This window comes from Fistularia commersonii, chromosome 6 (assembly GCF_037954325.1).
Source record: "Fistularia commersonii isolate RoL2024-O1a breed Wild chromosome 6, RoL_Fcom_v1.0, whole genome shotgun sequence".
Taxonomy (NCBI): Eukaryota; Metazoa; Chordata; class Actinopteri; order Syngnathiformes; family Fistulariidae; genus Fistularia; species Fistularia commersonii.
Window position 1 is genome coordinate 7,514,594 of NC_141289.1, and position 25,406 is coordinate 7,539,999.

Sequence of the window (25,406 nt, forward strand, 5' to 3'; positions counted from 1 at the left end):
ATATGTGTCGCCAGGACCTCCAGGCCGAGATTGACAACCACACAGAGCTCTATCACTCTCTGGACGAGAACGGGCAGAGGATCGTGACCTCCCTGGGAGACTCGGAGGATGCGGCGCTTCTCCACCGGCGTCTGAGCAACATGAGCCAGCGCTGGAATGATCTGCGGAACAAGACCCTAAGCATGAGGTGAGAAGGGGAGGAGCTTCACTCCAGCTGACCTCCTGACGGTGAAGGCGGACGAGGGAACAACATGTCTGTCTGTCCCCAGAGCCCTCCTGGATTCGGAAATGGCCCCCTGGAAGAGGCTCCACATGTCCCTGCAGGAGCTGCTGAACTGGCTGAGGCTGAGGAGCCAGCAGTTGGGGCAGGAGCCGCCCGTCGGGGGGGACGTCCCCACCGTGCAGGCACAACTGGACACACACCGGGTAGGAGGCGGAGACGTGGATTTTCATTCTCTTTAAACGCATGTTCTAAGCCTACAAAACCAGAGCAATATCTTATGGGTACTCCCCATCCTCAAACATATACAATTTGTTTAGTCATTCATTCATTCGTTCCGTATCTGGTATCAAACTCAAATACATAGTGGGCCAAAAATCCAAAACTAGGACCAAGTCGTGGGCCAACATTGATATTTATTGAAAAAAACCTTCCTCCAGATATAACAATCAACCTTTTCATATGGACCCAAACAAGTTTTGCTTAAAAACTAAATATGGAACAAGCATAGCTTAATACTATACAATATATAACTTAATATTGCACACATGCAAAATCCTGCTTTCTGCTTAAGTAACGGGGTGTCAGTATTAGCATAAGGTCGCTGTGACTACTGTCAACAGAGGAGAGGGCATTTATGGGTCCTGTTGTGATTTTCATGCCAAAACATCAGCAGAAAATTCTTGGATTTGTAGAATTAGCGGTACATGCACTGTAGGCTATACCGGCGGGTCAGCTCGAATAGTCATCTGGTATGGCTTTGCCGGCAAATTATAATTACAGTGCGGGACAAATTTGGCCCGCGGGCCAGAGTTTTACACCTATGATCTAGTACTTCCACCTCACAGCAAGAAGGTCCCGGGTTGTATTCCAGTCTGTGAATGAGACAGTGAATAGTTGTATGACTGTACGATGGTATGAACGAGGGAGTGATTTTTCGCATTTCTCTATATGACACGTGAAAAAGAGTATGAGCGGTTGTCTCGAAGTGATGTGTGAATGAGAGAGTGAATTTGTGTAAGACCTATTGAATGCATGAATGAAAGAGTGAATTGCTGTGTGTGTTTGTATGACATGCTAATGAGGGGGTGAATTGTATGACGCGTGGATGAGAGGTTGAACGTTTGTATATCTCTCTATTTGGTCCTGTGATCGACCGGTCCAGGGTGAACCCCACCTTTTGCAAAAAATGAATGAATGTGTTTTCCGGGGGAAACTGCATCTTTACTGCATCTATACTGGATCTGACATTATCTGTCTTTATGCTGAGCTGCCATTGCATTTTTTTCCACTTGAGGTTAAACAACTGACCTTTTTTAGAAATATAGGGCGTCGAGCCAGTTAAGCAATAAAAAGCCTTCCTGTCCTCCCGTGGACAAACCATCTGGTGTCCAATGGTTTTAATTTTAACCAATTCTGTGTTGCCAAAAGCAGTATTGTTTTGTAAATACGTTGTAATTTGGGGATATCCACTGCAGTCCTCGCAACTGACCAGTTCAGCTTTGGGTTAATGGCAGTGGGATAACTCATCCAATCCCAGGATGTTTATCTTTTGGGGGTGCATATGCAAATCAAGAGCGAGAGCTTGTTGCTTCAATGTATTTATTAGTAATAAGCACATTGCTTGTCACAGAAATCCACCGGAAGACTTTATCCTTTCTCAAAGTCACTGCGGAGCATGGCACTCGTAAACCTTCATCTCAACTCTCGGTGCGGCGAGCGGTGAAATAGAATAAAATAAAATAAAACGAGTCCGTTTGATACTTTCATCATAAAAAGCTTGGCGCATCCGTCGCCAAAGTAGACATTTTATGTCCGCAGCAGGATTCGTGTCGCTCCGACTAACATTATGCAAATGAAAGGCTCGGAATAAATGGAACGGAGCGGCTTACGGGTTCAATGAAAACCCCCTTTAATGCAAAAAAAAAAAAAAAGAGCAAGATGATTGGTCTTGCTGATTTGATCATGTCGTATAAAAGCCCCAGTGATGCCTCTAAATGGGGAGCTCTTCAGATATGCATTAGAGAAGGGTTTTAGTTTTTTAGCATAAGGTGTTTCAGCCTCACACTGTTTGAGGCTTATTCCCCTCATGGGCTGCATGAAGTTCACGCAGGAACTGGCGTACTTGTTTGCTTCTGCTGGCTCCAGAGGCTCCTCAAATGTCAGCTATGTAGTGTTCAATTTAAGATGTCTTAACTCTTACAAGGAAAATGCTCTCCAAACAAGGAAACAGTCTGTTGTTTTTTCTAAATACGTAAATAATTCCTGTCTTGGAATGACTCATCCAATCAAACGTAGGTATACTAGCGAAGCGTGCAGAAAGTCTGCCCGTCCAGTGGAGGGGTTTTCTTAGGAAGATCTTTCATGATGGTACCACCTTGCACCAGACCGTTTGAATGAGAGCGTGAATAGTTCTATGTCTCGATGCAATGTGTGAATTAGAGAGTGAATGGCTAAATGTAGCCCTGTAATGGACTCGCAACCAGTCCAGGGTGAGCCCTGCCCATCGCCCAATGGCAGCTAGCTAGCTAGGCTAGGCTACAGCATCCCCATGACCCTGAGTGCTGGATAAGTGGTGTAGATAATAAATGAATAAATGAATGCTACATAAGAAAAGATGCAGCTGGTGCATTAGATACTGTGGTACGTGCAAGTGAGAAGCCCTTTGTCAGTTTTGCATTCACATTCGAAAAACATCATTATCCAGACAAGCGGCTTCTGTTCCAACGAAGATAAACGTGATCGAACTCGCCATAGATGTCGCATCCATGTGTCTTCCTTTGCAGGGCTTCAAGAGGGACCTGAGAGCCAAGGAGCCGGCGGTGACCAAAGCGCTGGAGGACGTGGGGGTCTTCCTGTCCGAGCTGCCGCGGGAAACGCCGTCGCCCGAGCAGAGAGGTACCGCTCGCCCTCTCTTACCAACGTGATTCATCCGATAAACTGTAGGCAATCCAGCAACTGGACTCGCCGTCATTCTTCTAGGATCATCCCCCCCTGCAGGCCTTCAGCCGCCCCTTTGATGTAGCCGGATTACAAATGTAAGCCGTTTAAAAGCATCTTGTCTGGGTTTCGGTCGACAGAACCCAGGCATTTCCATCCACAGCAAACTCTTAACATATAGTTTGTTAATTAGCATCAGGGTAAAACGAGCTTAGCCCCGGCTCAGTTTGCAAAAGCCCTCCCCCCCCGCTTTTCCTCCTCATGCCTCTTCAGCTGCACGGCAAAGTCCTCGGTCGGAAGACCGCTCGTGGAGGTTTACAAACGCCCACGGACCTCCTGTCCGCCGCTCTCTGCGCCACGACACCAGCCAGGTTACCAGCCGCCGGAAAAGCAGCTGAACTTTAGCCACGGTCCCCATTAATACACGTCGCGCCGCCGGTTTCGGAAAGAAGGGAACGGACTCAAGCTGCTAATCACATGAGAGAGCCTGAGAGAACAAACGCTTACTTTGCTCTTTGAAAGTCAGCCAGCATGTGCAATTTTTTTTTAATTGTCGGCCGACGGAAACGTCCCGGAAAGCGGAATTCATGCAGAGCTTTTGACTCTGTGACATTTTCCCTCGATTCAGATCCGGGTGTTTCTTCCATCGCCGGCAACTTGTGTTTCTTCCACCTGAATGCTTTGACATATAAACGTTTCCATTGCGGCAAGCCCCGCTTTTGCTTTCAAGGGGATTTTCGGCTCCGGCGGACACGGTGTCCAGCGGCGGCTAAAGACAGTTAGCCTTGTGCACACAGTCAGGGCTCCTGATAAATTGTGCTGAGAATAACTGTGTAATTCATCCTTAACGCCCCACTTTCCAATCATCGCACTTAATCTCTGCCATGATAATGTGCGATTTTGAGCACAGCGTAATTATCCACATAGGAAGAAGACACAATTCATCCAAAAACGTCCACGCCTAGCAATGATAACGACATCCGCGGCAGCTGGGATCACTTTCTACAGCAGAAGGACGTAGTCCCACCGAATTGTTTGCCGACAATCTGGCGTTGGGAAGGATCACACGGAAAAAGAATTGCAAAAAGTCATTAAGAAGAAGGAGAACGCCCTCTATTTAATCACATTCACTTCCGCATACAGCACAACATCATCAGCGAAACATGTCTGCGTGTAATAATCATGGCAGGCGCAGCAGCAAGGTACTTTGCAGCACAGCAATGAGCAATTAGGGAGATGATGTCATGCTCAGCAGCGCTCCGTCAGGCGAGCAAGAGTGGAGGAATCAAACGCGCTCACCAACCGGAGCCACCTCACCCTTGTATGGTAATTGAATTTACTCATAATGCACCGCAGACCCACTAAAACAGACTCCCAAACAGCCATCTACATATTCATGGGCGCTGAGAGTATGCATACTTAAAGACACAAATAGAGCCGGCCAACAGGCGTAACTACGGCCCCCGTTAAAACATCCCGAAGATAACGAGCTCTCGGCGATGCGTTCACCGGCGCTTTTTATCTGCCGCTCGTCATTATGGAGACAGGACTCATCACTGACATTCAAAAAAATAACAAAAAGGGAAAGAAATCCGACACTTGTCGAAGCCTTGTGTGGGGAAAGGGGGGAGCGAGACTAAAAAAAAAAAAAAAAAAAAATGGGTCAGAAATTGCAGATGCAATATATGACTCTCAGAAGAATGAAGGTGAAAAGTGGCTGCTCTCTCTATTTTTCTGTTTATTGCTGAAAACGCTCTCCTGCTGCTGATAATCCCCGGTGGCGAAGACATTTCAACCGAACGGTCTTTGGTTCTGGTCGGCAGACATCAGCCCGGAGGAGCGAGCCCAGAACGTGGGCCGAATCCTGCGAAAGGAGGCTGATGACGTGATCTCCAAGTGGGACCGGCTCAACGCCGACTCTGATGACTGGCAGAGGAGGCTGGAGCTTGCTCTGGACCGCCTGATGGAGCTCCAGGAGGCGGAGGACCTGCTGGATGGACAGCTGAGGCAGGCGGAGATGGTGAAGGAGGCGTGGGAGCCGGTGGGCGACCTGCTGATCGACTCACTGCCGGAGCACATCGAACGAGTCAAGGTTGGTTTCAGAGAGAGAGATTGTCATCGGTGAATGTTTCTGCTGAAACGTGGGGTTTCGGTCGTCATAAGTGGAGGTGGCGTCCACCTGCGAAAGGGTCCGTCTTGCACCGGAGGCGACGGCGCTCAGTGAAAGAGATTGATGTCTGGAACGAAGTAAGGCTTGTCAGTGTCCCTTTGTCACTGTGGATTAATAGTGTCAGGATTGTAGTGAGAGACTTTGCAGAATTTGTTGCGGAGTTTCCCCGATGAAGCGGCACTTGTGGCGAGACTTTAACTTCCCATCAGAGAAAAACAAACACGGCAACCGCGGCGACTCTCCGCGACAGAGAAAGGCATTTTTTTGTATGTCTCCGTGCAGCTAATAATAAAACTGACTTTGTAGTGTCTTCAGAAACACTGGTGGATCCAAAGAGGTTTCAAGAATCAGAATCAGAAAAAACTTTATTTGTCCCCGAGGGGCAACTGGGGGATTCGTTTCCATGCAAGGTTGTATCATATCGTTTTTTGGGAGGACAGCCTCCTTCCATCGGACCCTCCTTCCATCCTCTGCGTCCTCTTCTGTCACACCAACCCGCTTTCTGTCCTCTTTCCCTTCATCCATCTCATCTTCCTCTAGACCGTCACTTCCAACATCCTTTTACTGTTCATGTGCAAACCATCTCGGTCTGACTTTATCTCTGCCTCCAGACACCATGGCTGTTCTCGCCTCCCTATTCTCCATCTTCCCTCTTTTATTTCCTCCTCCCTGATACTTTTCTCCACCCGTTCCAACTTGTTTGCACACGTTTCTGCACCTCTTCTCCGCCTTCTCTGTTGCTCTGGATTGTTGACCCTCAGTATTTAAAGTCCTCCACCTTCTTCATCTCCACTCCCTGTCGCCCCACCTCTCCACACGGGCCCCTCTTATTCAGACTCATGTATTCTGTCTTACTGCAGCTGACCTTTACCCCCCCATTCCAGATCATACCCTCACCTTTCTCCACCTCCACCCACTTCCTGCTCTCATTGGATATCACAGTGTCGTCTGCAAACATCAGTAGAGCCCTGGTAATCAAAACAATTGCAGTCTGTGGAAAAAGGATGAGAAGACCCAACGGTGATTAGCTTTATGTATTCTGTTACAGTTTTCAATAATATTCTGTCAGATTCAAGACAATTGAATTGAACTTTAATGGTCCCACAGTGGGGAAATTTCAAGAAAAACTGGAGAACAAGGGGGAAGAAGAGGGGAAAAAAAATAGCCACTCCTAAACTAGGCTCCTATTAGGGCGGTACAGTGTGGGATTAGGAAAAAACACCTCTGCATATAAGCAACATGATAAGACATTACACGATAAGTAGGACATTACATGATAATGACACTAGAGAGTCTTTGGTATGAAAAGTAATTTTGATCATAAACAAATAGTTTCCGTCAGCAGTCACGTTTTTCTTGCGCCATTGGATCCACAATAAGAGGTCCCATATTGTTGTTTTGTAAAAATCTCCACCTGAAAGCACATGGAAAACACTGCATACGTGACGCAGGCCTGGCTAACAGCGAGCCATGCAGGAACGCCATGGCCTGCAAGCAGCTAGATAGCGAGAATCGCGGCTTTCCATGCCCGTGAAAACCCCACAGTGAAGGACCGTGACCGGCTGCAAGTCCCCGGATTCAGCAGCCGGTGCCCCTGAGCCAGCGAGGTAATGCATTGCATTACCAAGATGTGACCAAACTCTCTCGCCGCCGCTTGTTTATGAAGAGAAACATAAAACTTTTTCTTTTTTTTCTTCTTGACAAAGCTCTGGCACCATTTTAAACAAAACTAGACATTTTTCTGCGAGCAAATTCCAGTGGTGTTGGTTCCCTTTATCCCGGCTGCTTTCATCTGGAAGGGTAGGGGTACGACTCGCATCTATCACCCTCTATGCGAAACAGGGATCTGCGGCAGCCCGTCGCCTCGCATTTATCCAACGGCGTTAACTCTAACTCTTGGAGCGCCGGGGAGGCGAGCGGAATGGCGGGGGTCACATGATGGATGCATCTGTTGTGGCTGTTGAATCAGTTGAAATGGGAAATACGACACAACCAGAAGGCCGCTAACATCCTGTCTTTTAATCTGTGCGTGTTTGTGTGTGTGTGTGTGTGTGTGTGTGTGTGTCGCAGGAGTTCCAAGAGGAGATCGCCCCCATCCAGGAAGACGTCGCACACATGAACCAGTTGGCGTCAGCTTTTGGCCCAACCGACATCCAGCTGTCGTCGAGCAACCTTGAACGCATTGAGGAGCTCAACACACGCTGGAAGCTGCTGCAGGTACGCCACCTTTTATGCACTATGGTGCACTATGTGCACTATGGTGTATGTTACGTCCCACTCCTGTCAGAAGTCTTCACTCAGGTCTCCAGCTGCAGCTGATGAGCTTCAGGAATCCAAAAATTTGAAACATCTTGCAAATATAGTCCACATAATGTGACCTTATTAGATTAATACTGTAACAAGGGAAAGGAAAGGTGGAGGAAATGGTGGTGACACCAGCAATGTCTGATTTGGGGACACTGAGGAGAAGACAGGAGGGTGAACTGGAGGCAGCGGAGATGAAGATATGGAGGTTCTTCTTTGTGGAGTAAGGAGGTTGCACAGATTAGATGTTCTGGAGATAAAAGTCAGACTCTGGTTGTTTGGACAGAGGAGGGATGGTGAAGATCTGGATAGAAGGATGATGAGGTTAGAGCCAAGTAGGACGTGCAGAGGAAAACCAGAGAGGAGGTTTATGGATGGAGGGAAAGAGGATGTGAGTTGGTATGAGGAGAGAGGGTTAGGTGGAGGCAGATGATTGGCTGTGGAGACCCTTGAAAGGACCAGCCAAAGGGAGAAGAAGAAGAACTGGAGTGAGGATCCATCATCTCACCTACCAGGTCTTTGGCAGGAACCAAACACCTCTCACAAAAGTGTTTCTAATCAGGCTCCAGGCCAGATCCCACTCATACAACACTTCATCGCCTTGCTATTCCAAAGCACTTTACACCAGATAACATTCACTCACTCACCGATGTTTCCCCCTTTCATTCACACATTAGCGCCGGTTCTAAAGCACTTATGGAAATGGAAGTGTAAACAGGAAGTGGATATCGACCAAAAAAAAACACCGGAAAGATGCATTGATACCTTGGTTGGGTGGCAATTGGACGCTCGCAGAGATTGTCTGAAAGTTCCGTCTCTGACAGAGTTTAATCTTCTGCTGCTGTCAGAGCGGTAAAATCTCGAGCGGATTCTAGGAGGGAGAGTAGCCAGGATGGAGAGAAAGTAAATGTGCAGAAATCAGGGTGGACGTCGGCCCAGACAGAGCTGGTCACAGACCCATTTTGGAATTGGACGGCGGATGTTTGTTAACATCTTACAAACTCTTGTAAGCAACTAAACAAAGACAGTTTCCAAGCATTCTACAGAGGGTCTGTGACATCCATCCATTCATACAGTGCGAGGTAACACGATTTTGCAAAGTTGGAACTCAAAAGAAAAAAAATCCTTAAAAAAACAACACAAATATAGAAGCAAATGTTGCACAACCCAATATGTTGTACAACCGTTGTATGAAAACTAGGCCGTCGTCCTCGTCTAGCGCCGTGCAAAGACATATTCATCCGCTCTGCTCGCTGACTAGATCCCGTGCAGAATTAGTCCTAACGTTGTAAACGGCTTACATGGGATTGATAGTACAAAACTTTCTTAAAAAATTTATGGGACTTGGTGACCAGGAAAAGACCCCAACCGAGGACGTCGTAAACCGAGGACTGTCTGTCGTCCCATTCTAGGGCAGCTTGGCGGTTAGTGCTTCACAGCAAGAAGGCAAGAAGGTTGGATTCCCACAGGGGGCCTTTCTGTATGGAGTCATCATGTTTTCCCCGTGTTTGCGTAGATTCCTTAAGGTTCTCCGCGTTTCTCCCACAGTCCAAACATTTGTAGGATGTTCACCGGAGACCATAAATTGTCCAGACGTGTAAATGAGAGGGTGAATTGTTGCGGGTTTCTGTGAGCCTGTGATCAGTCCAGGTTGCATCGCTCCCCTCATCCTATGGCAGCGGGGATAGGCTCCACCTGACAACAGGATAAGTGGTGCAGAATGAATGAGCCCATTCTATTAACGCCAGCATAAAAACATGCCTGGGAGTTCAAGTTTTATCAATCGTCAATCGTCTTAATTCGTCGGCGGGCGGACAGAAGCAAAGAAATTAGATGTTATTATCTTCATCACTCGCTTCACATAAATCTCACAAAAAAGTTGGGAAATGCTATTTCTCATTGGCTGAACTGAACCAAAGCTCCCGCTCTGGTAGCAATATTTAAAATACTTGTATTGTTATTCGGCATCGCAGGTAAAACAGTACCTAGCTGTTTTCTCTCTGAAACACGACACGAAATCTCGAGCGGCTATGTCTTGTTTCGCTTTTGGGCTGAAAGTCTCACAAAGGTCATAAACTCGATGGGTCAGACTGGAGCGAAAATATTGTGGATGTAATGAATTGCGGTTGAAAAATGCTCTCGTCTGGACCACTGCAACTCCCTCCTTGCCTGTGCCCCAGTGGTGACCATCAGGCCTCTGGAGCTTATTCAGAAAACGGCAGCCCGCCTGGCGTTCAATCGTCCCAAATTCTCCCACAAAACTCCCCTTCTTATGTCCCTACACTGGCTTCCGGTAGCCGCCCGCATCAAGTTCAAGTCCCTGGTGCTCGCCTACCCGGCGGTGAACGGGACAGCCCCGTCTTATCTCCAGGATATGGTCAAGCCACATTTCTCCTCCGATCTGCCACCTCTGGGCGACCGTCCACCCCATCACTCAGAGCCCCCGGCTGCCAATCGAACCGGTCTCGGCTCTTCTCGGTCTTGGCTCCTCGGTGGTGGAATGAGCTCCCGAAAAAGGTCAGAAAAACATACCTCTTCACCAAGCACTACCCTACTAATCGCACTTAGCCCCCAACACCCCCAGTAAAAAAAAACAAAAACAATGAAATTAATGTATGCACGTATATGGTTCTGAGATGGCTATTTGGTTGAGTGGTCACTTCTGACTTCCGACTACTGGTACTTCGGATCTTCGGCGACTGAATTGCACTTTTTGTAAGTCACTTTGGATAAAAGCATCTGCCAAATGACTGTAATTGTAATGTAACGCTGCATGCCCGGCGTCGTGCGACTGAAGGAAAAAGAGAGCAAACTCAGAGTTGAATGTTGTTGTCTTCCGTTCAGGGCGGCGGCGTTGCATCACAGTGCACTGAGCCCAGCATTTGTCATTTAGCAACTACCATCCACCCTCTCCTTCACATGTCTTCACACGTAAACCTCCTGCATGTGTTAGGACTGTGGGAGGAACCCGGAGAACCCCGAGGAACCCCACACAGACACAGGGAGAACGTGGAGACGCCACAAAGAAAGTCCTCCTGTGGGAATTCTCCACTTTGCCCAAAATACGACCAATATCACAATAATAAGGCCCCGATGTCTATATGAATATATAGTGCACTTATTTTAACCTAAGAGTCAACCAAAATTACTTTAAAATTAACAAAAATGTAATCCTAATCAGAGAAAATGAGACTGGTGCTATTTTCGCCAAAGCACATTCAAAGAATAATATTTATCTATTATATTATAATTATAATTATTATTATTATTTAAGATATTCATATTATGAGTGTTTCTCTAAGGGGGGGCAAAATATAAAAAAAACATACAGCATCTGCTGAGGATGAGCAGCAGCACCAGCGTGTGTCTCCATCTCTGTGACCACCAAAGCCATGCCGGTCGTCAGACGGTGATTGATACCAGGGGTGACAGGGAGAGCCAATCAGCTGCCAACGAGATGCCGAGAAGTCCTGGGTGGAGATGGGCTACACGCTGATAACACAGCGACAGGACCAGACGGCTGGTCTCTTTCATGTTTGCACCTAACCAGATGCTCGCCGGCGCTTGCACACACACACACATACAGACACACACTCATAATGACACGAGATCTATGCACCTTTGTGTTGTTACAAAGGCAAAACTGTCAGTATGGTTGATGCAAAGGATTGGGCACAGCGGGGTCCACCCACCGAAAACCCACAGATATTCAAATATATATGTATATATTTTTACATATAATTCAAATAACTGTATTTTCGCTGTTGATTCCGTTTGCTGCAGGTTGGGCACGCAAAAAAGTATCTCCATCTCAAGCATCGATAAATGTGACAGTCAAATTTTCCACGCCGTGCTTTATATTGCTATGGCTGATGAGCGATATGTCCACTAGAGGGCAATGCAAAGTTCAGAGTTCATTTATGTGTTCGGGAATTGTTTCAAACAATAGCATACGTGGCGTCGGAGGAGAAGCTAGTGATAATTGATGTTCTACAGAAGAGGCGGCGCTGTAGACGGTGGTGTTTGTGCATCGCCATCAAGCCATGGAATTAATGGCGGCATACGGATTGATATCTTCTCCCGTGTTTTACCGGCGCCATGTTGTTTCATTTTTCTTCTCAGTTCTTTTTGCTAGTCGCACTCGAGCATAACGGGGAACACTGCACCACACCACAACTTCTGGTGGTACTGTTCTGTTTGCTGCGTTTGGCTAAACATCCGCAAGCTCTGGGAAATCAGAGAGGATTACACAAGAAGTGAATGTAGAGGACGGACAGAAAGGGCCGTCCCTATACGTATCTTAACATTTAGCATTAATGAACCTTGAGAGCGATATGTTTTCGTGTACCTCAAGCCGTCGCGAGGAAACACAAAGCCTGCAGTTGTCTCATATTAGCCTAGTGTTCCCATGTCTAGCGTTACATTCAAAGACCCGCCAATATTCACATCAGCACATTGAATCCATGATGGCATGGGGGCAAAAAATTCTTCTCCCTGGTCACACCAACACTACGTTGTTTCTTTTTTTAGTTCCTTTCACTAATTGCACTTGAGAAAACCGTGCACCCGTAAGCTCCCCGAGAATGTAGAAAATTTAAGGTTGAGCATAAATGTACGTTTAGGAGTTTAGTGTGACACTGATTGCTGGCTTTCGGCCACGTAGATCAATGGGCAAATTTTCTGAACTGACTAGCGTTATATTTTGTGTTTGTTACCTAATATTCCAATCACAGCAAAGCACAAGCAAGTATCGGCAACAATTTCCAAAAGGGTATCGCAAAAGTCTTTTCATTTCTCCGACAGTTTCACCATTTTAACCGAGACCAGCTGTTATCTTGGAACTCAACTTCCCATTAGCACCGGACAGGGTTTGGTTTATTCAAGGCAAATAACAGAAGACAACTTCGGACCTACTCCCTCTTTGTGTCTTCCAAGATTCAACGGGCAGGGAACAATTGACTGGACGGAGGGGAATCAGAAAGCCTGTTCGGAAAGATTGTGAAATTTTATGATGCAAATTGTCCTTTTTTCACGAGAAAGAATCATTTGAGCAGAAAAGGGAACCTTGCTGCCGGTTTTCCCCCACGAATGTCATTGTTCCTTGCAAGTGGCTCATTGGGAGCGACACGGAAGTCAGTGTGTGTGTGTATGTGTGTGTGTGTGTGTGTGTGTGTGTGTGTGTGTGTGTGTGTGAGTGGGTGACTGTCGAGAGATAGCGAGAAAATGAGTGGTACCTGCACATTCAGCCCAGCTTTGTTGGTTCATAGTGTTCTTTCATGCCTAAAAGGACCAAATTGATTGGCCGTTACGGAGACACAATGCTCTCCCGGTAATTGCGGCAAATTCCTCCTCAGCAATCGCGCTCCTCTCATTTGTGCGACTCTGACCAGGTTACCGGGGATACGGGGAAAAACAGCTCATGCCGTAATGGACTGGGTGAGGCGGAGCCAAAGGTAATGTCGCCTTTTGGTCCATGTCACGGTGAAACCATTTTCATCCGATCTTCATTATCACACCCATGCCTCCCTGACAGCGTGCGGCTGCTGGCTCCCTCGCTTATTGGGATTGAAAGGCTCAATGATTAATCAGCCAAGCTGTCCGCCCGGGTCGGGTGATAAGCCATCTCCGTCGCTTTGCTCCAAGAAAAAGGAAACTTGAAATGCATCGGCTTCCAATTTTGAAAATACTTTCTGGAACAAAAAGAAGAAAAACCAACCTCCCACTAATAAGCTCTGCGCATCAGGTTGCCTGGTAACATTGGATCATTGAGTGTTGCGTCAGGAAGCAGCAGTGATTACACCAACAGCATCCTCTCTGGGGATGTTCCAGCGTGCCGGCTCCCCACAAGCATCAGTTGGCTTTTTCTTTATTTTATTTTTTTGGAAATACACAGCCTGTTTGAAAGCCTAAAAGAATCAATTTCTCAATAGGCAACATTCACTATGCAGAAAAGCCCAGAGGTTGTTTTTTTTTTTATATTTGTGGCGAAATGACCAAGAAAAACTAAGCAGTGCAAACAATACACCCTCATGTACAAGAAAAGCCTCGGGGAAGGGTCAACAACCGAGGTGGAGAATCTGGGGGTCGTCTTCTTCTGAAATGACTTTCAAAATGACCTTTCTGACCACCGTATTGTAATTCTATATTAACCTGTAGTTATATATCTTATCGGTAGTTCAATAGCGTGTCTGTCGGCCTATAGCTTATCTGTAGTTTGACATCATATCTGTTTTTCCAAAGCTAATCTGTTAGTTCTGTAGTTTAACTATAGTTCCATAGCTAATCAGTAGCTCTATACTAATCTGTAGTTTTATATCTTAGCTGTCGATCCCTAGCTAATTAGTTCTATCCCTAATCTGTAGTTCTATATCTCATCGGTAGCTCCATAGCATGTCTGTAGGCCTATAGCTCATCTATAGTTTGACATCATATCTTTTTTTCCAAAGCTAATTTGTTGTTCTATAGTTTAACTATAGTTCTAGAGCTAATCAGTAGTTCTATACCTAATCTGTAGTTCAATAGCTTCGCTGTCGATCCCAAGCTAATTAGTTCTATCGCTAATCTGTAGTACCATAGGCAATTTGTAATTCAATGGCTTAGTTTTACTTCCGTCACTAATCAGTAGTTCTATAGCTTAAGTCTTGTAACATACCTAATTCACAGTTCTATATCTTAGCTGTAGCCCCATAGCTAATTAGTAGCTCTATAGCTAATCTGTAGTTGTATATCTTATCTGAAGTAACATAACTAATCTGTAGTTCTATAGCCTAGCTGCAGTATCATAGTTAATCAGTAGTTCTATAATCTTTAAACTAATCTTAAAATAGCCATAAACATGATAATAAATATCTTTATGGATTACTTTCCATCAAAGTGGTTCATCTAGTCATCTCAATAAGATGGCGCAGTGCCACTGGCTGTTTTATAGGCGCGGAGTAGCATCTTAAAGTCTGCTTTATGCTTCCAAACAGGAAGCCAGCGGAGAGTCATTGGTTCACATTGACGCGCTGCGGTCAGAACACGGCCTGCCCAATTTGTAGGCCTAGGACACTCTTCTTAGGCAACCCCGACAGAAGGACAATAATACAATGGCGACTCTGGTGGCCTCTTAAATGCGTTTTGTAGCTACGTACCCTTCTGTCTTGGTCCTTCGGTCGACATTCAGCGTTCCGTACATCACCATCAGCAGGACCTGCCAAACGGCCACTTTCGATGAGGATCAAAGATACGCTCCGAGATTGCGACCGTAGACGAGAACTCCGAGGCCGGATTCCGGCGAGTTCCTCCAGAGCCGTGCTGATTTGGCACAATTATCTCGGCTCCATCTTGATAGACAGCTCGCACCGGGCCGAGGGAGACCGCGGCCTCTCTAATTTGGTCGCTACAAATTCAATTACATCTCCCATGCTTGTCTCCACGGGCCCACCCTCACCCCCACCCTTCTCCTTCCTATCATCTGCCCATTCTTGTGCCGCTACTTCATTGCAAGAGAGCTCCATTTGCTCCGTTTCAGTGTGACACTCGCACAAATCAGTGCGGCGCCCCATCCCATCGCAAAGTTATTTATGACTCCTAAGAAGTCATTGCATGTACATTTAGGGTTCCTTCATAGGAATGCACAGAAGAGCGAAATCTACCTATCTATCTGAAAGCCTATTTCTTTCTGTCCTTCTCCATCAGATCTCCATCAAAGACCATCTCAAGCAGCTGACGGATGCTCACAGGGACTTCGGCCTCCTCCACGGTGAGTAAATGTGCTTCCCGCGCATACGTGCATCCGTCAGGGTGTTGACAGCTGACAAGCTTCTAAAGAAGTGGAGCGGCGGTTCAATATGTGTGCCGTGTGTGTGGGTTTAAGGGCGAGATAAGACAAAAAAGTCTGAGGTAAAACAGGGCACCGGCGCCCGTTATGACAGCGGTTCACTCAGTCCCACCCGATGAGTGACGTGCCGACATGAAGAGGTAGAGTTCGACTTTCAACATGTCACCGGCTGACGACGTGACAAGAATCCCGACGGCGTATCGATCTATTTATTTATTTATTTATTTATTTATTATTTTTGCTATTTCACTCGGGGATGCGGTCCATCATATCCCGGCCAGATATCTTTGGAAGCAAAAACGAAAACTTGAGATTAAAAGCCTCGTATCGATCGCCAAATGAATTAAACGAGTTGTGCGTTTGGTCCGTGCAATTCATCTGCAGCCTCTTTCATTTGAAGTAAAAATAATTTGGTCATTTGATGATGTGTTTGTTTATATCAAAGGTAATTAAGGGTTAGCCACATTCCGATGTTGCCCGAAGGCATGTTTGCTAGTTTGCTAGCTCGCTAAAAGCAAGCGTGGCTCTTACTGATTCTGCTTTCATCCTGACAACCTTTTTCCTTTGCGAGAAAATTCATCTTTATCCAACTCTCAATGCTTTCCACACATTTGATCAGACAACTAACGCTAATTCCAGGGCAAAGCAGCTCAACATTAATTCATCTTTATTTGCATAATTAACAAAACAGTTTTTTTGATTTCTTGCTTCCTGTCCGATATTTTTAGCCTCAGTCGGCATCATGCATCTATTAAACTCCTTCCAGGGGTTACTGCACACAGGAGGCGGGGACGTGACCCAAACACTGCGCCGCAACGTCTCTCGTGGAAATGACCCCGCTTTGGCTTCTGCGGCGGATGTTTGTGTTTTGTTCCGGTTTCATGAAAAAACATCATTAGCGCTCTGGCTCCTCACTTCGCTGTAAATCCAAGAGGGAGCGCAGCCGCTGTGTCGCGCTAGGAGATTACACGAGGGAGCCGGTCGATATTTAACTTCAGATGCGGCTCGTTCATTTGCGTTCTATCTTGTAAAGCATGGATCCAGATATTTATCTAAGATAAACAAGAGCCGACTGGCAACGCTCCGTTTAATAATGCATAAATCCGTGATCAGAATACCCCTTTGCCAGAATGCTATTGGCTGCTGGAAGCGTGCGCTGGGATTCACCCGTGTTAAGTCCAGTCAACTCTGATTTTATTTATATGCCACCAGATCATAACGCAGTCTCATGACACTTCCCATGTAGAGCAGGTCTGGACCACACACTTTAAGATGATCGACAAAAACCAACATTGCCCCATGAGCGAGCACTTGAAGACATCAGTGAGGAAATGACTGCCTTTTCCCAGAACGGATCCCAGCTCGATGTGGGCGGTTTTCTGCCTCGATCGGTTGGGCTAGAAAGAGAGAGAGGGCATGTCAGGGCAGAGATAGATGCTAATACAAGTAGCGCTGACAGTTGCATGCAAATAGGTGAAGTGACACAATAATAGCTTTGATGTTAATAAAGGAAATAACAATGGTGGACACCAGGCAAGATACTACAGTAGATCAAGCCCCCCCCCCCCCCCACACACACACACACACACACACACTGAAACCCAAAATGGGAGACCCTGGGGACTCAGTAGAGGATATGAGGTTGCAGACAGGATGGGAGGAAGGAGAGAGGTGCATCAAGGGACATCCCTTGGGAATGTAAGCCTTTGGCACCATAACTAGTGCTAATGCTAACTGTAAGCTCTCTGAAAAAGGATGGTTTTAAGCCTGCGCTTGAACAAAGACAGGATGTCCACCGCCTCAGATGGAGATCTGAAGATGGTTCCCCAAAAGAGGAACTTTGGTACCCGAAAGCTTCGGCACACTTTCTGCTTCTAGAGACCCCAGGGACCAAAGGTAGCCCCCGTGTTCTAAGAGTTGCGACGGCGAGTTCCAAGAGATGCGATGGCGCCGGGCCCTTTTGGGACTTCCATAACATCTGGAAGCTCAGCTTTCGCTGTTTCCTGCCTTTGCTGTGAGGCATATATAAATATATATACGCATGAGAGAGATGTGAGACAAGACTTATAAAGAAGCCACAGCGAGACCTGGCATTTAAAGAGAGCGACATAAAATCGCACAGCAACTGCACTTAACGTCACAGATTAATGATGTATAAAAGAGAGAATATCTTGGAAGGATTTTTTTTTTCTTCTTCTTCTTCTTCTCGCATTGAAGGATGTCCACCTGGAGCCTCTTCCTTGCGCTGCCAGCTGTTTTTACTCATCAATTCTCTTTGGTTTAATTACAGCTCATCTGCGGAATAATTAAAAGACTACAGATGACAAAAGAGCATAACATCCCACTTGCGCTCGTGGCAGTGATTAAAATTGAAGAACCGTGTGTGTGTGTGTGTGTGTGTGTGTGGTGGTGGGGGAAGGGGGCGGTAAAAAGACACAACCTGGCATTTTGATACAAATTAAGTTGTAGAAAAGCACTAATGTCCAGTCTTATGTGAAGTGATAGATGATGACCCGTGCAGATAAAGTCCCTGCAATAATCAGAGTTTTGTTGTAAGGCTGGCATTTTGTTTCTAAGCTTGAATATAAAGTTAGTTAATCAGATAGTTAACGCAGCCGCCTCATAGCGAGAAGGTCCCGCCGATTGGATTCCCAAAGAATGGCCTTACTGTATGGAGTCCCTGTTTCTGCGTGGGGTTCCTCCGGGTTCTCCAGGTACCTCCCAAAGTCCAAAAACATCTAGGAGGTTCACAGTTGACCCTACATTGTACAGACTTGTGAATGAGAGGGTGAATGGTTGTATGTCTCTATATTATGAACGAATGAGTAAGCGAGTGGGGGGACTACCTGTATGTCCCTACATGTGGCCCTTGGACGGATCCAGGGTGAACCCGCTTCTCATCCAATGACCGCTGGGATAGTCTCCAGTCTCACTGCAACCCTGAATGCAGGATAAGCAGTATAGATAATGAGAGGATGAATGCGTTCTTAAACCAGTGGAGGGAAAATCTTGATTGAAGTCCGATCAGACTTGATTCCATAAACGGGGTGTAAATAGATCAGGCTAAGGGAGCCTTAGCCCCCAAATCCCTTTCATGGGCTTAGAAGACTTTGGTGTTTAGGAAAAATGAACTCGCTTGCAAAATGACTTCCTTTTTTTCCGGAGGATTAAAAATGGCAAATGCAAGTTAGTCAACTTCATTCAATAAAACAGCTGCAGCCCATTATTTTGACAGAGGTACAAAACAAGATGCATCAGGATAATAACTTTGGCTTCCTCTTTATATTGCACCGCTATATTTGCGTACACGTGCTGCGTGTGTGTGTGTGTGTGTTTGTTCATCGCCCCTTCCGATGCATTGTTCTGTTTTTAACACCCGCTATTGTACCTGCGGGACACAATAACACTTCGACAGCGGGGGTAATTGAAACCGAGCCATCCGATTGGTCGGAGATGTACCCCACCTGTGCCGACAATCCCCAGCAAGCCAGAGTGTGTGTTAAAGCAGAGTCTCGCGGGTGTCATCTGCAATAATTAGCATCATTTCTCGTGTATCCCCTCCCACACCGCTACTGTTCATTAGTGCATATATTGCGCCATGAAAACATCCACGCCGCGTACCGCTAACTTGCTGCATTTACACTTCCACTTCCCGCTGTTTTATCTGCAGATTTATTGTTAAATAAAAAAAAGTTTCATTATAAATAGCTGACCCCTTTGTTTTCCTTGTGTCAGCAGGATCTGTCGAGAGCCCCTTCGAGCAGGGCGTCTCCCCGAACAACGTGCCCTACTACATCAAGTAAGTGCTGACCCGGGAGCCGAGCCCCAGCCGCCTGCTTTCGCTGCTACTCACAACACACACACACACACACATCTCCACTAACAACAGCCGCTCAGTGCATGTTCAGCGGTGGTGTCGGTGTGAAAGCCCAGCACGGGTGTGAGTGTGCACCGGGGCCGCATCATAACCTGTCCGCCTTTCTTTTAACCACAGAAAAGGCTAGCACAACTGGCGCCTTCAGATTAGCAAGCCGCGTCGGGTCTTTTGTCACACAGCGACGCAAAGGTCGTCTTCTTTTCTCGCTAATCGATCAGGTCATCATCGGACAAGGAGGTTTACGTAACAAACTACCGCTGCTGAGTCAGAGATCCAGTTGATGGGGTGGTTCAATTATCGACCAGGCTGCTAAAAGTTTGGTTAGCTGATGCTACGGAGCGAAAGCCCAACAACAATCAATGTTAATGGGTTTTGTTTGTAGTTGCAATGCTCTTTCCAGGATCCTACGTGCACCAGGAAAACAAGCCAGGCTATTTTGTAAATAAAAGTATTTTTACTGGCATACAGAGCACTTGTACCTTCGGGCTTGTGGAAAGCAGCTCTTAACAGAATCCAGGGAATGCGAGACTCGGGCCCTATTTGCACAAGATTTCTGGGTGACAACTCAACATTTTAGTCGCTTTCTGGCCGGCTGTCAACATCAGAAAAGCGTTTGCAGCGCCTGGAGAAAGAATATTATAGAATTGGTATCCTGGGTGGAGAGATTTTAAAACGCTCCCATCTCCATGGAGACAAGGAAATGCAACGCTTTTATGGTCGCTAAGGCTGTAGCCAGTTGCCTTGCGCATGTGGGTAGATCATTGCAACAATGGCCGTCTCCAGAGTACTCCGGAGTACTCCATTGGACAATGGATTCCATTGGACGATTGGACAATGGAGTCCAACAATGGCGGACTCTGGACTCTGGAGTCCGCTGTTGTTGGCAAACCTACCAGCCATGCCAGTGCCACTGACTCCCAGTCTACATTGCGTCCAAATTTACCGTCTTTGTAGGTCAGAATCTCCACTCCAACTCCACCCATCATCAGTTCGTGCAGATAATGAATTGAACGCCATTCTGATGTTTATACTCGCAGTAGTTCCCCATTATTGTTATTGCGCTGAGACATGAAATGTCTGTTTTAGTTTGTCACAAAATTGCCCCGCCAGCTACTGGCTTGGCTTGTGTACTGCAGTGTTTCTGGTTGTTAGGGTCTGGTGCGCACAGAGATTGCTCTCAAAACCTCCTGCACATGGAACTGTTTGAAAAAGGTGACCGAAAAGGAAACGGAAAGTTGTGGCGTAAATGGGGCCTGATACTCAGGTAATACGTCTCGGGACTGACATGTTCACAGTAAGTGCACAAATGTGTGAACGAGGGAAAAGCGATGCACTACCGTCACGTAAACCTCCCGCAGTCCGGATTTTTCCATCACTGTTCAGCCTAAATGCAGAAATAAATCAAAAAATCCCAGAGCAGCCGCGCCGGATTTCACTCCGCATTCATCTGGGCGAGGAGCGCGGCAAGAAATATCGACTTCCCCTCACAAATTGACCCCGCCTGGTTATGTTTAGTTTTCGGAGAGTTCCCCCCAAATGCGGTCTGACAGGTGAAATTGCAAAGCTCGGTGCCGCCCGGCCGGTGCAAGGTTCCCCCCCATTAAGGAAATGCGCTTTGTGGGAACAGCAATGGAAATGATTCAAACGGCAGGAAAGAAAAGTAAAACCATTAAAAAGAAAAAGAAACTTCAGGAAGTATAGCGATCATGTAGAACGTAGCCTTGCCGAGCCGTTGTGAAATATAAAAGATGGGAAGAAGAAAATAAATATCAATTATCAGATATGGGTCGCATGTGGTGTGTGTAGCCTCACGCCATTGGACGACAACCGCCGTCCACCAACCGAATTTCGTTCCTGAAGTCTGTCCACCCACATTGAAGCTAATAAGACCGACAATCCAGGAAAAGACTATTCCTGATCATGTATTTCGGAAATTTATGAAACATCCCATGTCAAAGAAGTGTCTTCGGGTTAGTTGCTCCCAATGTTATGATTAGCATATATCAGCTTCATACGTTTGTGAATGGGTGAATGTGATCCAGCGTAAATCGCCCCAAAGGGAGATTGTTTGAGGGCAAAGATAAGACTGATGATAACATCCATGCCAAGATCCAGCTCTTCCATGCAAGGCGCTAACCAGACCATCAGGAGCACCTGGGTGTTTCGCGATGACACATACGTAGCCTTTTCCGCGATTTCAACTTCCCATGCGCCGTTTCTTGCGCCGCCTTGAAGACGTCTGGGAATAATCCCAGATAATAATCATTAAAACGATACTTTGGCATCAAACCAAACACTCCGCCGATACCGCTCTGCGCTCCCCAACTGCCGGGGGTGGTTTATTTATCTATTTCTATTCCGTCCCTCTGTAATCCCCTGAAATAGCCGGACGCCGCGGACGCTATCAAACAAGCGATGCATTCGAGGGACTATTTTCAGTGGAAGAGTCATAAACATTTGGTGCTCGAGTGAGTATTTCAGGCAGCAGAACTGCGTGTGCTTATGTGTGTGTGTGGGTGGGTGTGCGTCTATGTGTGTCAGTAATGAAAGAATACGTCAGTGGCACAGTTATGTGTTAGCATTAGAAAGTCAGGTTTTGACCCAATACTTAACCAATGGGATCGCTCCTTTGTTTTGGGAGGTTTGTTGACAATAAGGAAAGTAGAGGTTGCCGGGAAGCTATGAATGATCCCACAATGGAATTATTAGGATTTGACTTCCAAAGATCCTGCTTTGGTTTAAACCCTCGTTTTCATAACAGTGATTCGTTTCTGCGCAATGGCTCGTTGTGTCTTCACTGCCGTCCGAGACGGAGTGGCAGATGTTTTATTGCAAGTGTAAAAGGGGGAACGTTTTTTCATGCAAATCCAGAAGTCTTTGTCTAGAAGTGTCCAGTGGTGTCAAGGGGACGGTACAAACCTGGTATCTCGCAGCGGTACGCGCTTCTTTCTCACAGCCACAAGATATAAAAACCGGTTGGATTCCCTTTCAGGGTGCCTTTCTGTGTGGAGCCTCAATGTTTCCCCCGTGTCTCCGTGGGGTTCCTCCGGGTTGCCTGGTTTTCTCCCGCAATCCAAACATATGCAGGGGGTTCGTTGGCGAACCTACATTCCCCAGACGTGTGAATGGTTGTATGTCTCTATGTGAAATGTTAATGAAAGAGTGAATAGTTGTATATCTCTGTACATGATATGAGACGGTGAATGGTTGTATGTCTCTATATCATGTGAATCTCTGACATAAATGTCAATGTGGATTATATCTACAGGACTGTCTCAGAAAATTAGAATATTGTAAAAACGTTCTTTATCTTCTGTAATGCAATTACAAAAACAAAAATGTCATACATTCCGGATTCATTACAAATCAACTGAGATATTGCAACCCTTTTATTATTTTGATATTGATGATTATGGCTTACATCTTAAGAAAACTCAAAAATCCTATCTCAAAATATTAGAATATCATGAAAAAGTAATTTTTGTTTTTTAATTGCATTACAGAAGATAAATAACTTCAACACAATATTCTAATTTTCTGAGACAGTCCTGTATAAGATTTGCGAATTACTGAATCGCCTACATGACTTTATATCATGTGAATGGGAGGGTGAATTATCATAAGTCTCAATATGATATATGAAACAGAGAGTGAATGTTTCTATATCTTTACATGACGTGTGAATAGTTGTATGTCTCTTCATGCGATCGCTCCAGGCTGAACCTCACCTCTGGCCTGATGACAGCAGGGGTCAGCTCGCTCCAGTGCAGGATGAGCTGGATAGAATGGATAAATGACGGTGTGAGGTTTTCTTGAAAATCAAAAGACTAGCATCTACAGCCACACCTTGCATTTTTTATCTCGTCTCTATCTTCTTCAAGCGTTGCCGTTACGTCTTGAGACGTTTTCATGTGCTTCTGTAACTCATCAGCAGCTAGCGGGGTTGTCGGAGGCGGACCGAGTTCTTGGAGAATGCCGTCTTTTTCAAGTCGACGATGCCTGGTGGGGTTGGTTGGGGGTCCGGCGTAGATGTTGCAAGACGCAAAAGAGATGGGATTAATCATTCGTTCATTCTGTGTGACACAGCTCTAACCAAGCGGCTAACCAGTTAGCTTCCTAACTCCGAACCGCTACTCATTAACCTCACTTCCTGCTTTGGTTTTACTTTAATTCTCTGAAGGAAGTGAGCAGAAACTGGCTCTCGCTTGGCTAAAAGTGACTGGCAGCGTGTTGTGTTGTAACCCTCGGCAGATGCCGTGACTGACGCCCGTACGAGTTTGAAACGCCCCACGGGTTTGACGTGCGATTCACTGTGACGTTTGCGGGAGTGAGAAAGGGGGGATGGAGGTGAGGAAGATGGCAGGGAAAGAGAAGTGACAGGTTCTCTTCTCCAAATGCAGTGAGAAAGCTGGACCCGACCAGATGACTGAAGCTCTGTAAGTGCCAGAACGCACTCACACACACACACACACACACACACACACACACACAGAAATGTATCTCTTATTTGTGATAACATGCGTGTAGGACATCAAAATCCACACCTGCCACGAAGAAGGTGGGAAAACATTTCCAATTTTTGGAATTAAAATTTGAGAAAAAATGTGAAATTTTGAAATTTGAAATTTGAGTTCATGATGGTGAGTTCTTCTGCCTCGCAGCAGGAAGGTCCCTGGTTGGATTCCTGCAGGGAGCCTTTCTGTCTGAGGTCTCCATGAGCTTCCTTTCGGGTTCGGGAATGAATGAATGAATGAGTGTGTGGACGAATTAATGAATTAAACTTAGATGGAAAAAGTCAAGGAGGCTTTTTGTTTCTGAGTCCAGGCTTTACTTCCTGGACTCACAGCCCTTGGCGGTTTTGCGTCCACGGGTCACCGGCGTCGTCCCTCCGCCTCCAACAGCCGTCGACCCGAAATCTCACCTGAATTTCGAGAGGCAGGAAGAAACGGCAAGCCGACCGCCGACACGGTTGTTGTGTTATGCAGTTCGTCACGAAAAGGCCCCGCGACCAAATATAGAACTATAACATGTTTTTGGCAACACGGCAGACGGGCCTCGCACGCTCCAGGAGACGGTGTGCAAAACACACACACTTCACAACACACCCACGGCGTGTGTCATGCATACAAACACGCTGGCACACACACATAGGACGCAACACGCCGGCATATGGCCGACCAACTGCTCCCTGCGCATGGCGGCATTTCTCGCAGGGAGGAATTCCTCCTGACTTGTAAACATCCAACTTGTCACTGGCGTCGGAGCTGATGGCGTCCGCGGGCTCGGAGGCGGCGCCCGTGGAGTTCGGCCATTTACGGTGTGGGAGAAAAGCGGCCGGAAAATATTTTTAACCCCGCCGTCCATCCAATCACGCGAGGCCTAGACGTGTCTTAAAGCGGCGTGAAATTTGGAATTAGAATAAATGACAATTTGATAAACTCCCTTGGCTCCGCCCCCAGTGTGCTGGCGTAGAAGGCGACACCTACTGGCCAAGTTTGGTACTGCAGATCAGAGTTGCGCTACATCGAAGGTCAAAAAATGAATCACTCTTCTTCTCCTCCTCCGTCCATCCCGAGCTTTTTTTGGTTTTATTTTCACACACACATGCACACACACACACACACACACTCAGGTGGACACAGTGCTGTTGTAGGATTGCAGGCCAGTGCAGAGAAGCCTTCATTCCCAGAACCTTGAAAACACGGATTCCAAAAGTGAAGAAACCTCCTCCTCCTTTTCCACACCTCTCTCTTTCTCTTTCTTCATGTCTCTCCTCAATGCAAAAGGTTTTTTTTTCTCTCCTCCTCTTTCCCCCTTTTGTCTCCTTTTCCCTCCCTCTGTTTCTTTCTCCTTGAAAGAGAAAACCTGGTTCGAAAGACAAAGTCTCTCTCTCTTTCTCTCTCTCTCTTCGTCAGGGAGGTGAAAAACCTCCACGGATAGTGTCGAGGGTCCTTCGCTTTCAGGCACAGCGGGCTGGGGGGAGGGGGAGTCCGGGGCGGGGAGCCGGAGCTCCGCCTTAGCGGCGTCAATTTCCGCAGATGCAAAGAGGACATGAACGGAAACGGGGCGAGTT

General features: G+C 46.6%; 1 protein-coding gene across 13 annotated transcripts in view; it reads left to right on the forward strand.

The window, feature by feature from the left end:
- Nucleotides 1-25,406, forward strand: part of dmd (dystrophin) — a 356,433-nt gene that overhangs the window by 282,714 nt on the left and 48,313 nt on the right. For 10 of the 13 annotated variants that reach the window (XM_086147909.1, XM_086147907.1, XM_086147902.1 and 7 more), the window contains 8 exons: nt 15-187; nt 270-426; nt 3,007-3,118; nt 4,984-5,252; nt 7,401-7,547; nt 15,315-15,378; nt 19,195-19,255; nt 23,734-23,769. In XM_086147909.1, coding sequence (XP_086004035.1) covers nt 15-187; nt 270-426; nt 3,007-3,118; nt 4,984-5,252; nt 7,401-7,547; nt 15,315-15,378; nt 19,195-19,255; nt 23,734-23,769 — 1,019 coding nt within the window. The remainder of the gene's footprint in view (nt 1-14; nt 188-269; nt 427-3,006; nt 3,119-4,983; nt 5,253-7,400; nt 7,548-15,314; nt 15,379-19,194; nt 19,256-23,733; nt 23,770-25,406) is intronic. The other 3 variants (XM_086147910.1, XM_086147904.1, XM_086147908.1) reach the window with 1 other exon arrangement.